The sequence below is a fragment of the Cololabis saira genome, chromosome 5 (assembly GCF_033807715.1).
Source record: "Cololabis saira isolate AMF1-May2022 chromosome 5, fColSai1.1, whole genome shotgun sequence".
Lineage (NCBI taxonomy): Eukaryota > Metazoa > Chordata > Actinopteri > Beloniformes > Belonidae > Cololabis > Cololabis saira.
The window spans coordinates 3,944,070-3,970,791 of record NC_084591.1 but is presented as its reverse complement, the minus strand read 5'-3'; the positions used below and the strand labels follow the sequence as shown (position 1 = coordinate 3,970,791).

General features: G+C 41.6%; 1 protein-coding gene across 3 annotated transcripts in view; it reads left to right on the top strand.

Annotated features, from left to right (window-relative positions):
• The window catches only part of LOC133443687 (plasma membrane calcium-transporting ATPase 1-like), a 76,735-nt gene extending 50,893 nt beyond the window's left edge, over positions 1-25,842 (top strand). For all 3 annotated transcript variants that reach the window (XM_061720827.1, XM_061720825.1, XM_061720826.1), the window contains 14 exons: positions 2,889-3,026; positions 4,347-4,561; positions 6,465-6,707; positions 10,471-10,712; positions 11,956-12,193; positions 13,562-13,741; positions 14,608-14,695; positions 14,921-15,027; positions 15,134-15,325; positions 17,103-17,316; positions 17,396-17,607; positions 19,063-19,170; positions 23,745-23,933; positions 25,037-25,842. In XM_061720827.1, coding sequence (XP_061576811.1) covers positions 2,889-3,026; positions 4,347-4,561; positions 6,465-6,707; positions 10,471-10,712; positions 11,956-12,193; positions 13,562-13,741; positions 14,608-14,695; positions 14,921-15,027; positions 15,134-15,325; positions 17,103-17,316; positions 17,396-17,607; positions 19,063-19,170; positions 23,745-23,933; positions 25,037-25,408 — 2,738 coding nt within the window. In that variant the 3' untranslated portion in view covers positions 25,409-25,842. The remainder of the gene's footprint in view (positions 1-2,888; positions 3,027-4,346; positions 4,562-6,464; positions 6,708-10,470; positions 10,713-11,955; positions 12,194-13,561; positions 13,742-14,607; positions 14,696-14,920; positions 15,028-15,133; positions 15,326-17,102; positions 17,317-17,395; positions 17,608-19,062; positions 19,171-23,744; positions 23,934-25,036) is intronic.
• The last annotated feature ends 880 nt before the right edge of the window (positions 25,843-26,722 follow it).

Here is a 26,722-nt window from a genome sequence, read left to right as displayed (position 1 = left end):
TAAGCTTGGTAGCTGCTTTCTTCTCCTGCCTGCCTGTCCACTAATAACCTCATTACAAAGATGAGATCAGCACACACACACACACACACACACACGCCTGCAGATACCCCCACTCTGTCACAGAGCAGTTTCAGTCGACTGCTGGGACTAATAATGACAGTGGGAGGGGGGGATGCCTTGAGACGCAACTTACAGGAACCAGGATACTGCAAAACTTAAACACAAAGCTTCTAATTATTCTGAGGTTGCCAAGAAAATAGTGGCTGAGATGATGAGAAATCAGACCCAGCTGCCCAAATACCATCAGAAATGTGCTGACTTAAATGTAGACACACAGTCCGGTCCGTGATTCTGGACCATGCGGTTGTTAGTAGGACCTTTTCTCTTAACACAGCACTTATTTATCATCATGTTTGTATTTAACCCAGTGAACCTGAGCTGCAGCTTGACCAACAGCCCCCAGAACTCCAGGGCTTTTCTTCCAGGAACCACAAGGTTGTTCCAGCGCTCGTCTCCCAGGTTTCCATTGATGTCTAAGGTTCAGGGTGGATTAGGCCAATTAAGTCCGCTGAAGCGTGTCTCTCCTTGACCGTCCTGGCTGGAATGTCAGAGATGTTGCTCTAGTCGGAGTAATCTACACACTCTTGTATTAAAGGTGTCGATGATGGAGTGATGCCTGGAACCTACAATATCTCCTAGCTTCCATCAGAGATCACACCTCACGTACACGTGGATGTTCAGTACCCTAGTTAGTAGCATGTAGGGATGTAGGCGAGTCAAAACTGAGGAGGGTTTTCCTCATGTTTCATCCCAGTGGCAGAGCATCAAACCGTACTGTGATATGTGGAAAGGTAGAGGGACAATAACCCGTCTAGCAATAATACAGCATCATGGTATTCTCTCGCTCTTTGGTCCCCTGTCCCCTTTTTTTTTTTTTTAGTTTAGTTTATTTCGGTCATGACATCACAAAAAAAAAGAATAAAAATGACAACAAGAAAACAAATACACTGTTCAAAGAAAACATTACAAAAAAGTTTCCAATATACAAATAACATCTAGACCGAAAAGGGTGTAAGCAAAGCTTATTATTTGCCTACCCTCAAAAAGATTAATTAAAGTAATGAAATAAAAGCAAGAAGTAAGAGAAAAGACTGCCAGTAAAACAAATTGCCCCCATGGGGATAACAAAAATTCCTCAAGAAATATTAAAAAAAATTAAAAAATAAAGGTGCAGTCTACATGTTTCCTTCATCCTTAAAAAATCTAATCAAATCACCAATTAAATAAATACCCAACTCAACATAGCAAGCATCACCACTCATTAATTTGATATAAATAAATCATCCTTCTTTTCAATGTTTTTTTAAATAAGGTTAAGGTTCTACATAATTTCAAATCCCTATCTAATTTATTCCATAAATCCACCGCTGCCACTGTAGCATCTCAGTTTGGTGTTGGTTCTGATTGTTGATTTCCTGTATATGCTCTTCCTGAGGTTGTAATGGCTTTGTCTTAAATTGAACATATTTTGAATACAGTCCCTTAAAATGTTGCCATCAAGGAAAAGCTATAGCAGCATTTACTCACATCTTCTTGCAGAATAGTCTTTTTTCTTTTGGCAGCAGATATCTCAGACAGCCCGTCTTCTTCAACCCACACCGGGTTGTGGTTCCTTCTGGGCTGTTGAGTTTGTTTGTTATGCCAATGCAACATTCTCCCACAGATGATATTTGTCTTTCTTATTAATCCCAGAGCACTTTTCTTAAATATTTGGACATTAATGCAGTCCTCTCTTGTCCTGATTGAAGCTGTGTGTTTGGGGGCATTTTCAGTTGTGTCTTAAAGCTTAACCATTCTTAAACAATTAGAGGCAGTACTGGAGTTGAGGGGGGATGAGGGGGGATCCCCCCCTGAAATAAAAACGGTCAAAATCATCCCCCTGTAAAACTGCCATCCCCCCTTTCCATCCCTTATGTCATTTCATCAATGAATGTGGTTTTACTGCTATTTCAACATTTAGAGTCATCACCAGAAAAATAACTTATTTGACCATTTTCACCTGTTTCAAGTACATTTTCACTTGAAATAAGTAGGAAAATCTGCCAGTGGGACAAGATGTATCTTCTTATTACAAGCAAAAAAATCTTGTTCTCTTAAAAAATCTGCTAATTTTAAGTGAAAATCTACTTGAAACAGGTGAAAATGGTTGTTTTTTCCAGTGATGAGTCTTGTTTTAAGTGTAATGAGATTTTTTTTACTAAAATGAGACATTTTAACTAGAAATAAGACAAATATTCTTGTTAAGATTGTGAGTTTTTGCAGTGATCCATTTTACTTATCCTGTGAAGGACAGAGTCATATTGATAAGTTCAGAAAACTGTTTTTTATTGTTGTGTTTTGATGTATTTGATGTAAGCCCAGTGGATATTTAAAGCTTACAGAAGGCTGCATTTAACTGCTGCTATGTCATTCCTGCAGTATTTCTGCAGCTGTTTTGGTCACTGCTATTATTTGTAATATATTACATTATTTGTAATCTGCACAAATTATCTGTCTCCATATGATAAAATCCACCATCCCCCCGATTTTATTTTACAACTGGAGTACTGATTAGAGGCGTAAGATGTATTGTTTAGCCTAGTGGTCCAGGTGTAGCTCCGGCTGCATCTTCGTCTGTGAACACAGATTCACACTATCCTTCAATCAGCCAAGGTTAGATTTCCTCTTGAAACCACATCCTGAGAAATTGATGACTTATACCTAAATTTAACATGCAAGCTATTGTGAATATTATGTTTGAGATAACTTAGAGAGAAAGGTGAAAATAAAGTGCTAGCAGAACTACCCAAACACTCAAATATTGAATTCACTTGTTTTGTCTCGTGCAGGAAAGAACAAAAATGAAGGTAATGTGGAGATGGAGCCGCTCAATGAAGAAGAGGAGAAGAAGAAGAACCTACCAAAGAAGGAGAAATCTGTTCTCCAGGGGAAGCTCACCAAGCTGGCGGTGCAGATCGGCCAAGCAGGTGAATATGGAGAACCGGTGACGAGAGTGTGATGAGACTGAGCTTTGTGAACATTTAGTCCATTATGTCTTTGTGCACAAACAAACACAAGGAGATTCCTCCAGGGATGTCTGCTTTGAGACATACAAACTAAATACAACGTTTACAGGAGTAATAACAGCGTATTCATAGATGAGGAGTAAAGACAGAATCAGAAAAGTGCCCAGTGCATTATGGGAAGACCCCCAGAAAGCCTGGCTGTATAATAATAATAATTTAATCCTAAAGATAGAGCATGTCCTGGAACACTGGGAGCTGATAGATAGACTAGTTACCGTTACTAGTTACTTTATTAAAAAAGTAACTCAGTTAGTAACTCAGTTACTTAGACCAAAAAGTAATGCGTTACTATGAAAAGTAACTATTGAGTTACTTTAAATAAAAACATTTTTTAAATGCTCCCATTAATCCCCTCTAGCCTTCATTTCAGCAGGTACTGTATGGATTTACATTGTGCACCGTGTTCTGCATTCTGATTGGCTAAACAGTCTCCCCGCTTCTTCACTTCCTGTATCAATAATGTTGGTTGCTTAGCAACAAGCTGAGAACGGCCAATGAGCTTCAGCAGCAGCTCAGGAACGGGACTCTTTGATGAATCGTTCATTACAGTCTCAGATATAACCGGTGGCATGTCGGTTTATAAGAATCTTTTTGCCCAGAAGAAAAAAGAGCAACAACAACGACCTATAACTATTTTCTTCTCTCGGAAAAACACTCCTGCACCGCGGCTTTAGGAGAAAAAGATGCTACAGAGTCGGGATGCAGCGGCTCAGAAGAGCAGTGGAATACGTGCGAGGCGGTGCTGATCTCTGCAATTTGAAGCCTTCTATAATAATTGTAAAAAGAATTTCACTTATCACGGGTTCTTTTTGAAACGTAAACCCTGCGAAAAACGAGGGATTATTGTAATGGCAATATCTCCACGTTGAGAAACTCGCCTTCTCTTGGCTCATGACCGTCATGTTTTTGAATAAATACACACTACGGAGTAACGCTTGGTAACGGTAACTGCGTTACTGAATTTAAAAAGTAATGCGTTAGAGTATTAGTTACCGCAAAACTAACCGCGTAACGCGTTACTAAATAACGCGTTAGTCCCAACACTGGTCATGACATATCGCAGATATGATATGGATATATGGCAGTTCTGATCCACTGCCCCAGCAGACGGTTCCTAGTTTGTGTAAAACAGATATCTGCATATCTGCTGTGAACCGCTCCTAACTACTGATGTTTTCACTAAGCCCTTAACTTTGATTTTCTTCCACTGTCTGTCTCCAGGACTGTTCATGGCATCCATCACCTTCTTCATACTCATCGGCCGCTTCATGCTCGACACCTTCTGGATTCAGAAGGTTCCCTTTAGCCAGGACTGTATGCCCATCTACGTGCAGTTCCTGGTGAAGTTCATCATCATCGGTGTGACGGTGCTGGTGGTGGCCGTGCCCGAGGGGCTTCCCCTGGCCGTCACCATCTCTCTGGCGTACTCAGTCAAGGTCTGTTCCTCTTCAGAGTATTGTATTTGTATTGTATTGTATTTTATTTTTAAAGGAAAAGAACCAGGGACAGTACATATTAATAACATTTACATGTAAATATGCTAGATTATAGCCAGTGGCTAATTTGCATCTTTAGTCCCTGGGGCAGGTTGATGTAAAAGAAGGTTCCAGACACACATACATTACATACAGTCCAAGAAATTATGACACACAGCAGTAAAATACACTAATAAATACACAATAGAAGAAAACACAATAAAATACACTAAGATGTAATATGAGTGCAGACTTGAGTGAAAATAAAACCAGATAAAGCTGTGATCAGAAGTTAGAGCCCTTGTTTGTAACCCTTGGTTATTGGTAAAGTAAAATGTAAAATGTAAAATGATCTGACTGTTGTGCGTCTTAATATTAGCTAAATAAAAACATCAGACGAACAGTAACATGTACGGGTAGGTTTTTTCACTTTCGCACAAAAATGAACCCTAAACTAAAAATACAAACATTTTTTGTAGTCAATGTTTAATATTTCCATTTTTTAGTGACTTCTAAAACTTGTTTCCTGAAGGACTTTTATCAGTCTCTTTCACTGTTGGTGAGTTTGCTGGGACGTCCACTCCCCGTGTGATGTTTGGCAGCTGTTTTGAAGTTGAGAATAATATTTCTCAAAGTAAAACATTGATCTCCAAATTTTCTCTAATTGGTTTATTAACTTATTCCAGATAAATGTGCTGTAACATTTCTTTCCTCCAAAGTTTTTGCTTTGATGTATTTTTCTTGGCATTGTGTTAATGCACACCTTAATATATACTACTCCAGCCTGGTCAAATGTGTTTTTATGGAAGTTTGGCGCATGCTGATGATTATCACTTAGCAGCATCTGGTCATAACTTAGTCTCCATGCTTGATGGCTGTGGAAACAGTAAGGGGTCATGTCCCTGCCAGCATTTATATGAGGCTCAATGGTGGCCCCACATGTCTGTTCCAGAGGTGTCTTCAGTATTCACATTCATTACTCAGGTAGAAGTATAGATAACCAAAATTTCTACTTAAGTAAGGTAACGAAGTATTTGTACTTCGTTACTTGACACCTCTGGGGCCTCATTTATAAAGCTTGTTTGCGCACAAAACAGGGCCTGAAAGATGCGGACGCCACCTTCTACGCAAAGGTTTGGATTTAAAAAGAAAAAACTAACCGAAAAATCTGCGTATCCCTACGGCAACCCTGACCGTCCCGTAGGAACTTACTTAAGATATGGGGAACTGGCGACGCAGGCGGTGAGGTGGTGAAATGAAGCCAGATTCATGTCATACTCTTAATAATGTCATCACATATCATTTAATAAATGATTTATAAAGCGAACATTGCGTGCAAGTGTGCGTGCACGCGGTTTTATAAATCCGGATTTTTTTTTGCGCCCGCCATTTTCGGCTTTTGGGTACGTGCACTTTTAGTATGAATTGTACGCACTCCTTTATAAATGAGGCCCCTGGTCTGTTCCTACACAGAGTGGGACCTACGAGGTTGTAGGTGCGGCCCTGACTGATGTGGGGCGTTTGTTACTGGGAACCACACAGTTTCCCTGTTTCTTAGTCCATTAAGTACACTTGAATCCTTCATGGTCCCCATATATTTGACCCTTAAGGGGTTTTTACACACAAATGGATTAAAAGAGGGAGTACACATGTTTGCACAGCTGTATCATGACCAGTTTTGGTTGTCCATTCAAAACTGTTATGTTTTACTCAGTGGGCTGCTTTTTTGTACAGTATCATGTTTTCGTGTGTTTATTTGAAATAGTGGCGCCCGTTACCCCTCAGAGACTCACAAAAGTTAATTTTGTAAATGTTCCTCATGGAATCGAGCACTCGGCTAACACTTCTGTCTGATTTTCATCAGAAAATGATGAAGGACAACAACCTCGTGCGGCACCTGGACGCCTGTGAGACGATGGGAAACGCCACGGCCATCTGCTCCGACAAGACGGGCACGCTGACCATGAACCGCATGACGGTGGTGCAGGCCTACATCGCGGGAAACCACTACAAGAAGGTGCCCGACCCGGACCTGATCTCTGCCAAGATGCTGGATCTGCTCATCCTCGGCATCGGGGTCAACTGCGCCTACACCTCCAAGATAATGGTGAGCTTTAAAATAGCACTTCATTCAGGCGCTGCCTGTGAATTAAGTGTTTAGCCGCTCGCTTTGGAGCGTTGCCACGGCAGCTCAGGGCTCATCTGGTCACTGTCTCCCGGATTCACTCCCCAGGCCGGAGAACAAAGCAGATGATCAGGTTCAGGAGTTTAAAAGAAATGAAAGAGCAGCAACAACTATTTAGCATCTGTTTACTCTCCTGGCGCGGCTCGTCTTAGGCTGCTCATAAACCCGTGGATCCCAACACTCCTCTGTTGTCGTCAGAAAGTGCACATGTTTTTGATCAGACTCTGGTGGTGAGGGGCCAGCCCAAATCAAACTGCTGGTGTAAGAATCGAATTCAGTCTCTGGAAGTTCGGCATGGCTAAGACAAGTTAGCTTCACTAAAATAAAATAACATTTTATAATAAATAAGAGCAGTTCTTAGAATATTAGCACACATTGACTGATAGTGCTTCACAATTTCACTGTCTTAATCAGTGACTTCCTGTTAATTAACAAGTCAGGTGACACAATAAAGCAGTGGTTCCCAACCTTTTTTCCTTGTTTCCCCCCTACTTGTGTCTAAGACCAACCAGGCCCCCCGACCCGTACGTACCAGCACCAAAATAGACTTTAATTGAGAAAATGAACATTAATTATGTTTTTTTGATGACAGTGTTTTTATACACTGTCACCAGTGTATAAAAGACACAAAATATAGTCAAGACATTCATAAATTATTCCTAACAATGTCTTATGAATGACTAATTCGCAAATATGATTTTTACAACTGCATAATTTCAAAGCAGACAAAGTTTCGCGCCCCCCCAGAGATCTCTGGTGCCCCCCCAGGGGGGGGAGGACCCCAGGTTGGGAGACACTGCAATAAAGCAACCAGGCCCAACAAAGTATAGGTGATAAGCTTATTCAAGATTCAAGACTCTTCATTGTCATTGTTCATATTTCATAACGGAATTACAGGTGCTTCATTGCAGGTGCTGGTCCTTAAATATAAGCGCAAGATAAGCAAAAAAATAAATAAGTAAATATAAAGTGCAAGATAAGTAAAAAAAAAAAAAAAACTCTCACCCTCTCTCATTATGAAAAGGAATAAAGGAGTAAAATAGTGAAACTGAGACGGATAAAAGTAGTGGCAGGTTAAAAGTACACTTCAGACCAAGACCACCCTCCCAGGGAGATCATGGAGCGACCTGAGCTCCTCCTCTTCAGGCTGCAGCACAGACCGCTGCAGGAGCTGTACACCTGACAATAATAATAATAATAATAATACATTTTATTTGTAGAGCACTTTTCATGAATAATCTCAAAGTGCTAACATAAACAAGGGAAAAAAAATCAAGACACATAAGAGACCAGAAGTAAAAAAGCATGAAAATAATAAAAACATCTAAAAAAGACCAGGGAAAGCCTTCCTGAACAAAAAAGTTTTAAGCCCCTTTTTAAAGGTGTCCACAGACTGGGGTTGACGTAGGTGTTCAGGGAGGGAGTTCCAGATGTGGGGGCAGCGGAGCAGAAAGCTCGGTCTCCCATGGAGCGGAGTCGTGTGCAGGGCTGATAGAGGAGGTTGGTGTTTTGTGAGCAGAGGTTCCGGGTGGATGAGTGAGGGGTCAGGAGGTCTTGGAGGTATTGAGGGGCAGTGCTGTAGATGCAGAGGCGGGTGATCAGGGCGATCTTGAATTGGATTCTTGAGGTTATGGGAAGCCAGTGTAGGCTCTGGAGAATAGGGCTGATATGGTCGTATTTGCAGGTTTTTGTCAGAGTTCGGGCAGCACAGTTCTGAATGAGTTGGAGTTTCTGAAGGTGTTTGTTGGGGATACCGATGAGCAGGCTGTTACAGTAGTCGAGCCTGGCGACTACTGCACCAGTTCATTTCCCCTCAGGGATTCATCCAATACTTTTGAATTTGAACTGAATGAAACTGTTCCAAAGTGATTCTTCCAGCAGTCCCAGCACCCTGGCTGGCCGGAGGTTCTGTTGTTAAGACCCCGTCCACACGTAGCCGGGTATTTTTAAAAACGAATATTTCCCCCCTCCGTTTATAAAAAAATTTGCATCCACACGTAACCGAAGATCTGCGTTTTCGACCACTTCATAAGCATTCTAACCTGTAGATCATCTGCAGCTCCCGGGGAAGCTGCACCTCCGCGGCTCTGCGGGCTCTGCGGGCTCCGCGTCTCTGCGGGCTCTGCGGAGCCGCGGGCCCTACACCTAGGGTGCGCGTCGCCGCGTACCATACGGTGTAGGGTACGGCGGAGCCTCTGTGTCGGTGTAACGCAGTAAGTGGTGGTCAAGAGCAGAGACCATTTATTTAATAAATAGCTTGGAGAACAGATGCTGGATCATCTGTAGTAAACAAAAGGCGCACGTCAGAGCAGATTTGTTGTTGTTTTGGCGCATAATGTGACGTTCGAAAACGTAAAACTCCGGTTATGTGTGTCCACACGCATCTACATAAACGGAGTTTTCAAAAATCTTCACTTTGCCCGGAGTTTTTTTAAACCTTCGTTTATTTGCGTTTTCGTGTGGATGACAGGTCAAAACGGAGGAAAATATCTCCGGTTTAGCAGATATCCGCAGATATCCGGCTACGTGTGGACGGGGTCTTAGTTTCAGAACAATTTCCAATAGGGTTGTCCCAATCAGGATTTTTTTAGCTCCCAATCCGATCCCGATCACTTGAGTTTGAATATCAGCCGATCCCAATTTTTCCTGATGCAATCACTTTTTTTGGCTCCCGATACAATTCTGATACTTTTTCCCGATCAGATACATTTTAGCATGAATTAAGTAAAAAAAAAAAAAAAAAAGAGGACTAAAACTCAAATTGTTCCAAGTTTCTTTTAGTGTCCATTCTCTCCAACATGGACATATATTTCTTTTCACTGACTGCATCATTGGCGTTGAGCATCCCGCTCGTTCACAACACAGTGATTCAGACCGCTCCTGACAGGGAAAAAGGCAGTACGTCATCAGACTCGAGACTAAAAGCTGTGACTACGGCTGCGTTGAAGCTCCCAGAGCAGAAGCTGCGGCTGTTATAATAATAATATAATAATAATAAACTTTATTTATATAGCACGTTTCATACGAAAGTCGCAGCTCAAAGTGCTTCACAGTAACAGTACAAACAAGAAACAACAACAGCAAATAAAACAAAAAACACAAATATTTAAAGGAGCATGAGGCTCGACGGCCGTCGGGGGTACTGCAGCCAACAGTGAAGCCGGCACGGGAGAACGGGGAGAACGTGCATGCAGCGTCATGTGACGTCACATCCACAGGACAGCGCGGGAAATTCCGGCCCGGAATTGCAGCACATTTTGCAGCACACAGCCTGTTCAAGGCAACGGAGAGATACACTAGAGGAATCATTCTTTTTGGTTTGGAACGCTTCATCTGACATTATTACTAGAAAACTTAAAACGTATACAATTTTTTTTCATAAATCCTGCCTCAATCCTGCCTCATGCTCCTTTAAGTGCAGTGATATAAAACATAACCCTGACAAAATTCAGTTCCAAATGCCTCCACAGAACAACTAGTAAGATATAAAAAGGAATATAAAATATGGATATATGAATATAAAAAAATGCTGCACTGAGTCGTAGGCATAAAAAAGATAAAAATATCAACAAATAAGAGTACAAGATAAAAATGATCATATAAAAACATTTAAAAGTATAAAAGTAATGCAGACAGTAAAAATGTTGCTCGTCTTGTCTTAAAGAGTATTATGTGCTTCCCGCAGCCTCCAGAACGGGACGGGGGACTCCCTCGCCAGGTGGGGAACAAGACGGAATGTGCCTTACTGGGATTCTGCGTGGACCTGCACAGAGACTACCAGACCATCCGCAACAGCATCCCGGAGGAGAGCCTGTACAAGGTGTACACCTTCAACTCGGAGAGGAAGTCCATGAGCACCGTGCTGCGGCAGCACGACGGCAGCTACCAGATGTTCAGCAAAGGAGCCTCCGAGATCCTGCTGAAGAAGTGGGTGTCCTTTTTTTTTTTTTTTTATTTATTAACATACAGTGCAAACAACGACAAAAGACAACATCAGTTTGTGTGTGTGTGTGTGTGTGTGTGTGTGTGTGTGTGTGTGTGTGTGTGTGTGTGTGTGTGTGTGTGTGTGTGTGTGTGTGTGTGTGTGTGTGTGTGTGTGTGTGTGTGTGCGTGCCGTGTTTGAGTGTAAATAAGATGATGAAAAAACATAAATTGAGAATATTAATTTGAGAGTGAACAAATAAATAATTATCATATAGAGTGGTGTAGCATGATATTATATAAATATAGCATAATAAATATAGTAATATCCTAATATAACATAATTTGTATAAAATATTATAACATATAACCAAATTATATCACCATACTATTATATATAACAATATGATACTATAGTTTAACATCCCATAAGATTTCATAACTTAATATAATAATATGAAACAGAAGTGGGTGTCCTGACGTCAGAGGTGTCAAGTAACAAAGTACAAATACTTTGTTACCTTACTTAAGTAGAAATGTTGGTTATCTATACTTCACTGGAGTAATTATTTTTCAGACGACTTTTTACTTTTACTCCTTACATTTTCAAGCAATTATCTGTACTTTTTACTCCTTACATTTTAAAAACAGCCTCGTTACTCTATTTCATTTGGGCCTTTAATAAAAACTATCCAGTTAAATTGCTCCATCCGGATAGAGTGAATTTGGTTGTGGTTGTTTCAGATGTTCTTGTCCAGTTTTGTTCTTACATCCGTTCCCTCAGATTCCTGCAACTAAACTTGGATGTACATTCCAATAAAGGTTAGGATAAATGATAACATGAACATGAAGTTTGACTTTTTGCACCATTACAATACTTATAGGCAACTAGTCATCATATCTGCTGCTCTCTGAAACACATGTTAATGCTCAATAGTACACATATATGCTTCTTTAATATATTTACATTATACTAAGATACATTCATTTTCAATGGCTTTTGTCCTTAATGGCTTTTTTCCCCCTTACATTACTTTTACTTTTATACTTTAAGTAGTTTTGAAACCAGTACTTTTATACTTTTACTTGAGTAAAAAACTTGAGTTGATACTTCAACTTCTACAGGAGTATTTTTAAACTTTAGTATCTATACTTCTACCTGAGTAATGAATGTGAATACTTTTCTGCCTGACGTGTGTGCGGCGCCCTGCGCTGGCGACGTGGCGATGACACTGCCGTGTGCTTCCAGGTGCTGTCAGATCCTGATGGCTGGCGGGAAACCCAAAGTCCTGAAGCATCAGGACCGGGAGGACATGCTGAAGAAGGTGGTGGAGCCCATGGCGTCGGAGGGGCTGCGGACCATCTGCCTGGCCTACAGGGAGTTCCCTGCTACCGACGGAGAACCCGACTGGGACAACGAGGCCACCATCCTCACTGGACTCACCTGCATCGCGCTGGTGGGAATCGAGGATCCCGTACGACCCGAGGTACGAGGGCTGGGGATCCATTCAAATGTCAAGAATCCATTCGGTTAAGATTCAGAATTGATTATCAAGATTTGATTCCATGCAATCCGATTCGATTCCGATATCGCTTTGTTCGTGTTATTAAAACTTTTTTTTGAGCTGTTGCATGAATTATATGACTGTGTAGTTAGGCAACATATTAATACTAGTATTATATTGAGATTCAGCAGCAAGTATTGCAGCTAATGATGCTGTAAGGACCAATCAGCTCCCAGAATGCTGATAGAACTGAAACAGAAACATCATGTGGGTCAGAATTACCAAACAGATCCAGGGAGGAAACAGAGATAGGGCCATATGAAATAGTTTTTATTTTTTCCCACATTCCGTTTTAATTTTTTCCATTTTCGGTCTATTTCAGTTTTTAATTTCTGAGAATTTGGTTTTTAGCATTTTATGCAAATTTATCCCCAAGAATTTAAGTAAGTAAGTAAGTAAGTAAAGTTTATTTATATAGCACCTTTCACAGATATAAAATCACAAAGTGCTTTACATTAAAAGAAGGCACACAAATTAAAAGATATTAAAAAGAAAAGATACCAATAGTATACATATATATAAAAACCTAGATAAAATTAACAAGGTACAGAAAACAGCACTGGGCTGGCATGTTAAAAACATAGTCGCAACGCACAATTAAAAACATAGCAGCAACGCAGAGACACAATAAACGGTTAACCAAAAGCCTGTCTGAATAAAAATGTTTTCAGCTGCTTCATAAAGCCTTCACAAGAGTCCAGAGAACGCAGTTGTGAGGGGAGAGCATTCCATAATTTTGGCGCAACAGCTTGAAAAGCACGGTCACCTCTGGATTTGTAACGAGTTTGAGGGACAGACAGTAATGATTGGTGTGCTGATCTAAGAGCCCGATTTGGCGCATAAGGTAGGAGGAGGTCAGCGATGTATTGTGGTGTTTGGCCATGCAAAGCTCTGAAAGTTAGCACCAGTATTTTAAAATGGATGCGAAATTTAATGGGAAGCCAATTTAACCCCAAGAAGAATGTATAAAGTAATGAAATATAGACAATTTATGCAATTATGACTGAAAACTTTAATGTTTTCATACCTTTAAACATATTTCATGGTAAAAACATGGCACCAGTTATTCTTGTGTCCAACAAAACATTCCTTTTTTGGGCATAAACAAAAAAATACCAAAAGTTGTAATAGAGATCGGAATCAATTTTTTTCGGATTAACATGAAAATCGACCTAGAATCGGAAAATCGATTTTTTTCAACACAGACCTACGAGGTACGTCAGCCGCGCCGCCTCTTCTCCTCCGTCCTCCATCTGTCCATCCCCATCACTCTGCTGTCCTTCCTGCCAGGTCCCGGATGCCATTAAGAAGTGTCAGCGTGCCGGAATCACCGTCCGCATGGTGACCGGAGACAACATCAACACGGCCCGGGCCATCGCCACCAAATGTGGCATCTTGAACCCGGGAGAAGATTTCATGTGCTTGGAGGGAAAAGAGTTTAACCGGCTGATCCACGACGAACATGGCGAGGTCAGAGCGCCGCGCAGATCCCCAGAGATCCGTGTGGAAGCAAACCATTGACATCAAGTGTTCTTCATTCACACACGCACTAATATACTTGGGAAACAGTTAGGCACCAAATATAATATATTTAATTTTCTCAGATGGCAAAAATAAGAACTTTATTGATCCCACATAGGAGTAATTCATGTTATATCAGCTGTAGAGAACAAGGTAGTGCCGAAAAACAATATATATCCCCCCTTACAAAAATAAGAACTTTATTGATCCCACAGTAAAATAAGAAAAATAGAGAAACATATTTTCTCATCAACAAAACACATTTTAAAATTTTCCAAATAACATATTTGAACAATTTTTCAGACAATAAAATAACTGAAAAAATCTGAAAAAAGTTTCAAATATGTTACTTGAAAATTTTAAAATATGTTAATGTTAAATATGTTGATGAGAAAATATGTTTCTCTATTTTTCTTATTTTTGTGAGGGGGATATATATTGTTTTTCGGCACTACCTTGTTCTCTATAGCTGATGCAACATGAATTACTCCTATGTGGGATCAATAAAGTTCTTATTTTTGCCATCTGAGAAAATTAAATATATTATATTTGGTGCCTAACTGTTTCCCAAGTATATTAGTGCGTGTGTGAATGAATAAATGAGACATAAAACGTAAATTTATTTGTAGAAAGGCACTTTATGAAAATAAGTCCATTTACTTGTATTAGTTTACGGCGCAGTCTTGAACATCCAATATGGCGGCGACGTTGACGTATCGCAGCAGCTCCATGGGGCGTCTACGTATACATGTCTATATAGCAAACCTCTGCTCGCACCGGAACATCACTCTGTTCTCCTTCTTCCCTCCCTCCAGATCCAGCAGGAGCGTATTGACAATATTTGGCCCAGGTTGAGAGTTCTGGCCAGATCATCCCCTACGGATAAACACACCCTGGTCAAAGGTTAGACACACTGTAAACAAGTCACACAGGGTTAGTGGGCGGCAGAGTTTGATGGATTAGACAGATGAGGAATAGTCAAATCCAAGTTGTTTGTACAGGTTTAATTTTACATGAGATATCGCTGTTATAGATTACAAACATTTAATCACTAACACCGTAGGAAGTGAGTGTTTCTCCGCATTTCATCTCCAGGTTATTCTGTTCTTCTTTCCATGTTTCTGTCAGGCATCATTGACAGTACGGTGGTGGAGCAGAGGCAGGTTGTCGCGGTAACCGGAGACGGAACAAACGACGGTCCTGCTCTCAAAAAAGCTGATGTTGGCTTTGCCATGGTAACCGTCGTTGCTGACGCCTTTGAATACATTTCGTAATATTTGCTCTAGAATATCTGTGAACCGTAGAGCGTGATGTTTCTGAAGACTGGGCTTCGTCCTGCAGGGCATCGCAGGGACGGATGTTGCCAAAGAGGCGTCGGATATTATCCTGACGGACGACAACTTCACCAGCATCGTCAAGGCCGTCATGTGGGGCCGAAACGTCTACGACAGCATCTCCAAGTTCCTGCAGTTCCAGCTCACCGTCAACGTGGTGGCTGTCACCGTGGCCTTCACCGGAGCGTGTATCACCCAGGTCAGCCGATGCACCGGCCTGTGGTGGCTGGGACACAAGATCTGCACGTATTCATGTTCATTCACTATAAAAAAGAGCTACAGACCTGTTAACAGCCGTCGTCGTAGCAAGTTACACACTTTTGAGTGGATTCCCTCCTCAAAACCGTTGTTAAATTCTCCTCTCGTCTTAAAGCGGGTACGAGGGACCATGAGCAAACTCTGGTCACATTATCTCGGCCTCCGAGACGTAGTAGGTCCTGGATGAAGGAAGGGGCCTGACCTGCAGGTCTCTGAATGTCAGCATCAAGATTTTAAAGTTAAAACCCAAAGGGATGGGGAGTTAGAGCCCTTGAAGTTTGAAGTTTGAATTTATTCACAATACCATAATAATAGTTATAACAATACAATCAAATTCAGTGGGTAGAGTGAATGGGTCCCCCAAGGAAGCTAGGAAAGCTTCTAGGTGGGGGCCCATAGTTCATATAAGGGTGAGGGTACAGTCAATGTTGTAAGCAGTTACCATCCGTAAAGAGATGGTGATGGATAAATGCATACAAGTACACAAAAAAAACACTTAACATACATACTTAACATTACATACACATACCGTCACACACATACATTCCAGCAGTCCATGAAGAAGCATTTTATATTATATATAGGTTAGTAAAAGATTATTTTTTAGTTGTCTTTTAAACTTGGAGATAGAACGCAACATCATCAATCCTATTCCAAATCTGCGGCCCCTGCAAACAACACTCATACTGGCGCGCACATGTCGGCGACATTTCCCTAATATGAGTGGTTTGATTCTTGTTTGGTATGTGTGCTAGTACCTTCTCGGGCCGTGTACTCGTGTGTACAAGTACTGGTATGTGTGCTGAGGACTGGAGATTGGGACAAGACCACTAAGTCTAGGGTTGAGCCTGTTGACAATTTGAAACATAAGACAAGCGTTATGATAATTGTTTAGCTCAGCCAGTCTAAGTAACTCAAAGCGGTGAAATAGAGGGTGGGTGGGGGAATTTATCTCTGACCAAGACAGGGCCCGTATGACTTTCTTTTGCAAAGATACTAGTTTTTTAATATGGCTTGTGAAGGTGTTGCCAGAGGAAGGAAGTGTCTGATCTTGTAGAACAAACCAACATACTTGGACAGTTTGTTTACAAGATGGTCAATATGACATTTGAAATTGAGAGAGTCATCAATATGGACCCCCAGGAATTTAGTGGCATATACTCTTTTTATTTCCTGCCCATTTATTTTAAATAGGCAGTAACCAGTGTGGACAAACTTTTTGTTTGATTTGAATAAAATGAAATTTGTTTTGCTGACATTTAATGACAGTTTGTTATCTTCTATTAGAGCAGGTCAGACCTGCTGCAGAGTTTAGGACTTACTGAAGACGGGCCAGTTCTTTCTTGTTTAATCAAGAAAACAAACTGTTGCAGTCATCCAAACGAGACGACACAAAAGCAGGAATAAACGTCATAAAAGCTGGAGGACAGTGGCGTCTAGAAAAAAATCTATTTTCTGATTCTAAATCGATTCTCATATTAATTCCTAAAAATCGATTCATATCTCTAACGATTGTTTTTTTTTTCATCATTACATTACAACTTTTGGTATTTTTTAGTCTATGCCCAAAACAGGAATGTTTTGTTGGACACAAGAATAACTAGTGCCATGTTTTTGCCTTTAAATATGTTTAAAGGTATGAAAACATTAAAGTTTTCAGTTATAATTGCATAAATTGTCTATATTTCATTACTTTATATACTGTGTTGGGGTTCCAGGACTCTCCTCTGAAGGCGGTCCAGATGCTGTGGGTCAACCTCATCATGGACACCTTCGCCTCGCTGGCCCTGGCCACCGAGCCGCCCACCGAGGCTCTGCTGCTCCGGAGTCCGTACGGCCGCAACAAGCCGCTCATCTCCCGCACCATGATGAAGAACATCCTGGGCCACGCCGTCTACCAGCTCTGCGTCATCTTCACCCTGCTCTTCGCCGGTCAGTAGCTGCACATCACCTCAGGGTTCCAGTCTCGAGGAACCTGACCTCCTGCTCAGCAACTCTCTCTCTCTCACAGGGGAGAAGATCTTCGGCATCGACTCGGGCAGGAACGCCCCGCTCCACGCGCCGCCCTCGGAGCACTACACCATCGTGTTCAACACCTTCGTCCTCATGCAGATCTTCAACGAGCTCAACGCCCGGAAGATCCACGGGGAGAGGAACGTCTTCCAGGGCGTCTTCAACAACCCCATCTTCTGCTCCATCCTCCTGGGAACCTTCATCTCTCAGGTGGGAGCCTCTATTCAATTTTCAATTCAATTTTATTTATATTGCGTCTAATACAACAGATGTTGTCTCTAGACGCTTTCCAGAGATCCAGAACATGAACACAAACATAAACCCCTGAGCAATTATTACATAAACAATGGCAGTAGGGATGGGCGGTATGGACTAAAAAATGTATCACGATAATTCATGGCATTTATCCCGATAACGATAAAAATGATGATAAAAAAAATACTAATTCAACTCCACCTTTGTAACTATAAATCTATCACCACATTCAGTCTTTGGAGCCAAAACACTGCTCTAAAAGATACTAAATACTAAACTACACCAATTAAATTGAATTAATAAAAACCAATTAAATGATTACACCTGTAAAACTGGAATGACTCCTCGCTCTCAGATCTTTCTTTCTTTCTTTCTTTCTTTCTTTCTTTCTTTCTTTCTTTCTTTCTTTCTTTCTTTCTTTCTTTCTTTCTTTCTTTCTTTCTTTCTTTCTTTCTTTCTTTCTTTCTTTCTTTCTATCTTTCTTTCTTTCTTTCTTTCTTTCTTTCTTTCTTTCTTTCTTTCTTCCTTCCTTCCTTCCTTCCTTCCTTCCTTCCTTCCTTCCTTCCTTCCTTCCTTCACGTACGTTGTGCATGGATTTAACACAGAACCATATATCCGCTTTACACAAAAACGTCATAAACGGGAATTTATCGTTTTTACCGCGAGATGACAAATTCTTACCGTGGGGAATTTTTTTGACGGTTTATCGTGAACGGTAAAATATCGCCCATTCCTAAATGGCAGGTAAAAACTCCAATAGTGGGAGAAAAGCCTTAAGCCAAACAGTGGCAAGGAAAAACTCCCCTTTAGGAGGAAGAAACCTTGAGCAGGACCAGGCTCATAAGGGGGGACCCTCCTGCCGAAGGCCAGACTGGGGGAGTCGGGGACGTCAGCAGCACAGCAGGCAGGTGGAAGCAGCAACGGGATGACCGGGGATGGGGGGGGGAACCGGGACCGCAGGCCAGAACGCAGCTCCCGAGGCTCCAGCCTGCAAACATGCACAAAAGAGAAAAAAGGGGCCGGCACAAGAAACTACAGGAGCGATGGACAAAAACGATAGCTATGAGATATTTATAATAAATAAAAATGGTAATGGAGAAGAGAGGCAGGGAAAAGGAGAGGAGAAGAAGGGTGAGAGGCACCGCCCAGCGGATCATGTCGGTCCCCCCTGCAGCATAGGCCTATAGCAGGATATCTACCACCAAGCTATATTTGAGACTAACTATTATAGTCTTGTTCTATAGCTGCAACTATGACTACTGACTCTAACACACTACAGTTTACACTACCTAGAGATTTACCAACACCAGCTAGAGGTTTACTAAACACTAACTATAGGCTTTACTAAACACTAACTATAGGCTTTACTATGAGATGAGGCGTGTCTCACGTCGCTCTGTCCTCCCGCAGGTCCTGATCGTGCAGTTCGGCGGGAAACCCTTCAGCTGTGTTCCTCTGAACGTGGAGCAGTGGATCTGGTGTATATACCTGGGCCTCAGCAGTCTGCTGTGGGGGCAGGTGAGCTCGTGTTCCTGGATCAGCTTCAGCATCCCAACTCCTACCGAGACCTTTTCCAAACATAACACTCCTAAATATACATTTGATTGTGATGTTAGATCAACAGCAGTTATAATAACTGATAGAAAACACACATTACACCACAGGGCAGGTGGGTTTATTTGTGCTGAACATTCAAGGTGCTTTACATCAGTGTCTCCCAACCTGGGGTCCGGGCCCCCCTGGGGGGGCGCCAGAGATCTCTGGGGGGGGCGCGAAACTTTGTCTGCAGTTGTACAAATTATATTTGCGCATGTTAAATACATTTAAAAAATCAAAATAACACACCTAATGGAATACTGTAATCCAAGTCTGTATAAACCCACGTAGTATTTTAAAATGACCAAAATATATTTCTAAATTATTTAGCAGGATACAAACTTAAAAACGTATTATTATATCATTATTCAACATTTAATCATACTACTACTCCGACAGGTTGTTAAAGGATTTTTTTTTTTTTTTTTTTTGCTCTCATATTAAGAGACATTTTTCAGAAATTATTTTATGTCCTTGCAATTATTTTTTGTGCATATTTTATACATTGGTGACACAAAATGAAGGCGAGAAAAACAAAGTACAGGGTAAACCAAAGAGAAATGTATCAAAAAAACATAATTAATGTTATTTTTTTCAATTAAAGATTTGTAACGAATAACTTTACTCTTTTTGTGCCAGTACATACGGGTCGGGGGGCCGGCTGGTCTTAGACACAAGTAGGGGGGGAACAAGGAAAACAGGTTTGGGAACCACTGCTTTACATAATGGAAACATAAAAGTAAAGAAAAGAAGATAATGAGTCCCAGTGAAGCATTTTTTAAATCTAAATTCAGATGGTTTAATAATTCATCCAAGGCCGCTACAAACCTGAGTTTTTAACCTTGAATTAAAGGAACTGAGGGTTTCAGCGTTTGTTCCAGATCTGTGGAGCATAGAAGCTGAATGCTGCTTCTCCATGTTCGGTTATGGTTCTGGAGCTACGGAGCGGACCTGAACCAGAACACCTGAGAGGTCTGGGTGGTTGCTATGGCAACAGCAGGTCTCTGACGTACCCAGTATTTTAAAGTGTGTCCGCTGAGACGGGGAGCCGGTGTTGGGACCTCCGAACCGGAGAACATTCCAGCCGTGAGTCAAAATCAGTAAATAAATATGAGCCGTTTGAAGGAGCACGAAATAATAAATACTGGTGTCGGGCTGCCATCTCTACTTACGTCAGCTCTGGACTCTGTCCAGGCGACTTATCGACATTATCTGACGCCAGAGGTTTCAAAAGTATTCACATTCATTACTCAGGTAGAAGTATAGATACTAGAGTTTAAAAATATTCCTGTAGAAGTTGAAGTATCAACTCAAGTTTTTTACTCAAGTAAAAGTATAAAAGTACTGGTTTCAAAACTACTTAAAGTATAAAAGTAAAAGTAATGTAAGGGGAAAAAGCCTTTAAGGACAAAAGCCATTGAAAATGAATGCATCTTAGTATAATGCAAATATATTAAAGATCCATATATGTGTAATATTGAGCATTAACATGTGTTTCAGAGAGCAGGAGATATGATGACTAGTTGCCTATAAGTATTGTAATGGTGCAAAAAGTCAAACTTCATGTTCATGTTATCATTTATCCTAACCTTTATTGGAATGTACATCCAAGTTTAGTTGCAGGAATCTGAGGGAACGGATGTAAGAACAAAACTGGACAAGAACATCTGAAACAACCACAACCAAATTCACTCTATCCGGATGGAGCAATTTAACTGGATAGTTTTTATTTAAAGGCCGAAATGAAATAGAGTAACGAGGATGTTTTTAAAATGTAAGGAGTAAAAAGTACAGATAATTACGTGAAAATGTAAGGAGTAAAAGTAAAAAGTCGTCTGAAAAATAATTACTCCAGTGATGTATAGATAACCAAAATTTCTACTTAAGTAAGGTAATAAAGTATTTGTACTTCGTTACTTGACACCTCTGTCTGACGCCATAAACGATGAAACTAATGAATCTGAGTGAATCTGCATGAACCAGGAGCTGAAACGTTCATCACATCTCAGCTTGACTGGACGGCTCCGCTCTGGAGTCCAAACCGCCATCTTTACGGTGCTCGGCTCCGTTGGCTGTTCCTCAGTGTCGCTCTAGTTTTTAATCACATCATCACTTTATCGAGTCTCTCGCATGTCTCTGAGGTCCCCTGCAGCTCGGTGAGCTAGTTTCATCGTGAAATAAAGTCTTTCGTGTTCCTTTAAAACGGCTCATATTTATTTAACTGATAAGAAACACACCAGGTAATTTTTTGAAAAGCTACCAAGAGCAGCCTTCTTTTATGTGGTAATTAAAAGATAACTCTAACCGTAGAACCAGGAGCCAGCGAGAGCCGTCCAGGGGGCTGGTGTAGGGAAATCAGGACTCGCTGACATTTAAGAGGCTAAAACAATTACCTGGTGTTTTTTTTAGAAATAGAAATCAAATGTCATCCACGTTTGATTGCATCCAAAGGTTTTTAAAACAGCTTAACTTCCTTCTCCTTCAGAAAAAACAGAGCGGCGTGTCGTCGGGATAACGATGAAGCTCTTATGTTCTGTAGTTATGTTCCCTAAACGATACCTCATCTTCGGCCGGGGATCAATACCCGTACGCTCAGTGCTGCGTGTTATCGGGGGGTTTCACTCTGACTTTATTAAAGAACAGGGGCCTCATTTATAAAGCTTGCGTGCGCACAAAACAGGGCTTGACAGATGCGCACGTTACCTTCTACGCAAAGGGAAAAATGTGCGTATCTTTACGCAAACTTTGACCCTCGCGCACGAACATTTTGAAGATATGGGGAACTGGTGATGCAGACGGTGAGGTGGTGAAATGAAGCCAGATTCATGTCATACTTTTAATGTCCTCACATATCAGACTTATAATATAATAGCGCTGATTGTGTCCCTCTGTGTTTGAAGCTCAGTGTCAGTCAGGACTCTGGTGCTGCTGCAGCCGCGTGCAGGACACGCCGTCACCCACCGCGACAACCGTAGAGTGACTGAGGACAGAACAAACGAGTGCCGGGCCACTCCACGGAGCCCCTAAAGGGACTCAGATTTTGTCTTTATATATAATGAGTTTTACGCGCATGCGTGAAACTAGGGCTGGGGATCGATTCAAATGTCAAGAATCGATTCGATTCCGATTCTTAATATTCGATTATGATGATTCGATTTGATTCGATCCGATTCGATATTGATTTGGCTTAGTGTTATTTAAAATGTTTTTTGAGCTGTTGCCTAAATTATATGACTGTAAAATAACTAGTGAAATAATAATTTCACAATAATTATTGTGAAATAACTAAGAAATAATTAACTCGAACAGGCCTTTCAATATCCATTTAAAGTGCAAAAAAGAAAGAAATTGCAACAGTTCATGCAGTAAACAAATCATTTTAGCTTATCTAATTTATTCTGTCACCACGCACACATATTGCCATGAAGCACCTGGCATTTTTCAGAAGTGTCATGACAAACTGTGTGTCCGTCTACTGGGATTAAAGTTCACCTGGCGAAAATGATGAAAAAAAGAAAGAAAAAAAATCAAGAGAAATTGAGAATCGATTTAGAATTGGAAAATCGATTTTTTCAACACAGGCCTACGTGAAACCTTTACGCGCTTGCGTAAAGCCTGAATTATGGTTCCTCCACCTCATCCACAACACCTCGATCTCAGTCTCCATGAAATTTAGTGGCACGGTGACTCGACACGTCTCATTCATCCTGACGCGCAGCAGAAACAGACTGCAGGAAGCCGCTGCGCATGCTCAGCAGGCTCATTCATATACAAATACAGTGATCAAGTACTTGCATTGACCATTTATGGTAAAAAGTGGGCGTATAGAGGACAGGGTATGAGGCAAATTCACATGCGCAACCTTCCAGCTGGACTGTGATTTATAAAGCGAACATTGCGTGCAGATGTGCGTGCACGCGGTTTTATAAATCAGGATTTTTTTGTGCGCACGCCATTTTCGGCTTTTGAGCGCACGTACACTTTTAGTACAGAATGCCAGACTACCGGCTGCCCAAGTTCATCCTCTACGGCGAGCTTTGTGAGGGTGTGCGAAGGAGAGGTCGTCCACTTCTTCGCTTCAAGGTTGTCGCGAAACCCGATATGAAAGCGTTAAATGTCGATACATCTAGCTGGGAAAGGATGGCTGAAAACCGTAGCAGCTAGCATCTTACACTTTATGCTGGTGGCAATGAACTGGAGCAGCGATGGTTTGAAAAACTAGCCCAACACTGTTTGACTCATTCAGCTATTAACACTATAATCTCACGTAGATAAATTTGCCATTATACACTTTTAGTATGAATCTTACGCACTCTTTTAGAAAATGAGGCCACTGATCTCTTTTCATTCAAATGTCTGAATTAACGTTTTAGCTGCTGGTTGTGATTTGACATGAATTTGAGTGATTGTTTTATTGTTTTCTATGATTGTCTGTGATTAAATGCTCTTGTCTCTGCTCTCGTCTCTGACGCTGGTCTCTGTTTGTCTCCGCCCAGGTGATGGCCTCGATTCCCACCAACTGGCTCAGATTCCTGAAGACGGCGGGTCACGGCACGCAGCGGGAGGAGATTCCCCAGGCGGAGCTGGAGGAGATGGAGGAAGAGGGCGAGATCGACCACTCGGAGATGGAGCTGAAGAAAAGCCAGGTGCTGTGGCTCCGCAGCCTCAATCGCCTCCAGACTCAGGTAACGCCGCACCTTTAGATGAAATCAGCTCTGAAACGTTTCTGTGTCGACTAAAGTTGCTTTCGTCATGGAAATTATGACTAAATATCGTTGTCAACAAACCTTTATCACCTGAGGAAAACTAAACGAGACGCAACGAAACGAAAAACGAAACAACTTTATTGATTTAGCCCCTGAATCGGAACAAAACGGGTCACAGGTCTGAAAGCACCCTAAAATAAGACTAAAATGTCAGACTTTTAGTCGACTAAAACTTGACACGACTAAAAGGAGGATGAACGTGACTAAAACTAATAAAAACTCAAATGATAGCTTCACCAAAAGACTAGAATTAGGCCCCGGGTATTTACAGAAACAGATATTTCCCCCTCTACGTTTTGACAAATTCCATTGTTTACACGAGATCGTTTTCAAAATCTCTTCGTTTACACGAATCCGCATGAATACGCTGTTAACGTCTTGCCAGCCAATCAGAATCCTGGAAAAAACATCAACAAATGACACGTGTAACTTGCAGTTAAGGCTGATTTATGGTTCTGCGTTACACCAACGCAGAGCCTACGGCGTAGGGTACGCGGCGACGCACACCGTACGGCGCGCATCGCCGCGTACCCTACGCCGTAGGCTCTGCGTCGATTTAACGCGGGACCATAAATCAGGCTTTACTTCCAAGACGGAACGAGAGTCTTTCGTTTGGAGTGACAGAGAAGTGGAGTTACTTTTAAGTGTGACTTTAGAATATAAAACAGGTAAAATACAAGAAAATATTGACGGTGGCCAAACTAATTGTAAACACAGGTCGCACACATGACGCTGGTGACGTTTCCGTTGCATAATGTGACGTTCTGAAGCCTAAATCTCTGTTTTCCTCTGTTTAGACGCAAACGTGAAAACTGAGTTTTTGAAAATCTCCACTTTGGCCGGAGTTTTCAGAAATGATGGTTTTTGGTGACTTTGAGCTCCGTTTTCGTGTAAACGAACGGCCAAAACGCATGAAAACACCTCCGTTTTTGCTCCGTGTAAACGGGGCCTAAAACTAGAACTGAAACAGGCTGGCAGAAACAACACTAATGTCTGACGTGTGCCCCCCCCCCACCCCCCAGATCCGAGTGGTGAACGCCTTCCAGGACAGCGTTTCTCCCTACGAAGGTCTGGAACCGGCGGAGGCGCGCATCTCCATCCACAACTTCAAGAACCACCCCGAGTTCCGGATCGACGACTCAGAACCTCAGATCCCCCTGATCGACGAGAACGGGGGGGAGGACGACCCCCCCACCAAGCGCAACTCCTTCATCCCCCCGCCGCTGACGGCCCTGGCCAACCTGCCGTGCTCGCCCCTGGAGAACAACGCCACGGACCACATCGTCCCGCTGCACAGGGACGGCCCCCGGGCCGGAACCGGAACCGCCCCCAGCTCGGCCGGACTGCAGCCGTGTCCGGGGAGCCCCCTGCACAGCCTGGAGACCTCACTCTGAGGAGCCGCGTGGCCTCACCCCAAGACCCTTACGGGCTGCTCCGACTGTTTTTATTACATTAGGAGAAACGTGTTCGTGCTCAGTTCTTAATCGGTTCTTAATCGGGCCCCCGATGTGTAAATATGCTTGATTTATTTTAATCCACAGTGTTCCAGGTTGTCGCCAGACAAGCTGACGTCAACTGACGGAGAGGAGATCTGGTTCATTTTGTGTTGAATTTTATTTTAAAGCATCTGTGAATAAAATGTTTAGTGTGAGTTTTACTAAGAAGGGTGTTGTTCTGACGGAGATGTGTACTGTATTTGTAGACGTTCAGCTGACAGTAAATGTCCAGTTTTGGTTCTGTTCTAGCCATTTTTTTATGTCTTAGGTTGTTGTTGTTGTTATAAAAGATGTAAAACAAATGTTATTAAAAGTGGGAAAAACCTTCCAAAGCAGGTGTTTGTGACTTTTAGACACGGATTTACTCCGAAATGGCAGAAAGGTTAAACGGCAGGTAAATCCTTCACTCTGAGGAGAACCAGAGATTTTATCATTAAGTTAAAAAAAAGCCCTGAAAAGTTCCTAAGTTAGTGTTGTTTCATAAATATATCAATCAAAGTTATGTACATAACACATTCAAAACAACACAGTTGATGTGTAGATATAAAAAATAGGACAGTAATCCCTTAAAAGGAGTCAGATTTTAAAATAATCGAAAACGGCCGTCGGATGGATGGAGAAGATCAGAGTCACGTGATCAAATTTTGGTGCCAGTGAAAAGCTTTAATTCTCAGATATTACCTCTTTACTTATCTCTGTTTGCACATTTCTGACCGTTAAAGAGTAAAGTAGTTCCACGTTGATGCAGGTGGGGGTTACAGAACTAGACTAGACTGGACTTGGTGGATGTTTAGCAACTCCAACCCAACACTAAAGGGGATGAAGAAGTCAGTTTCTGGTTGAAATCTTTAGATTTAATCAGTTTCATACTTTTTCTGCCAAATCGTTTTTTAACATCTTAATAACTTGTATCTTCTTGCAGGAGTTTTTAGTCAGATGAATACTATATCCTAATTAAAACTCTGGGACGCTGCTGGTGTGGCCTCACTGATGACAGTGAAACCTGCTTGACAAAAATGCAACAGCGCCTCCTTGTGGTCAATAATGTAAACTGCGCAACAATCGGATTAAAATAAAATATAAAACAAAATCTTGTTTTTCAACATCAGTGTTTGAGCTTTTATTGTGTATCTTACAAAATACTGTACAGTACTGTATATTACACCTATTTTATACTCGATATAGTGCTATATAAGACCTATGTACTATCAT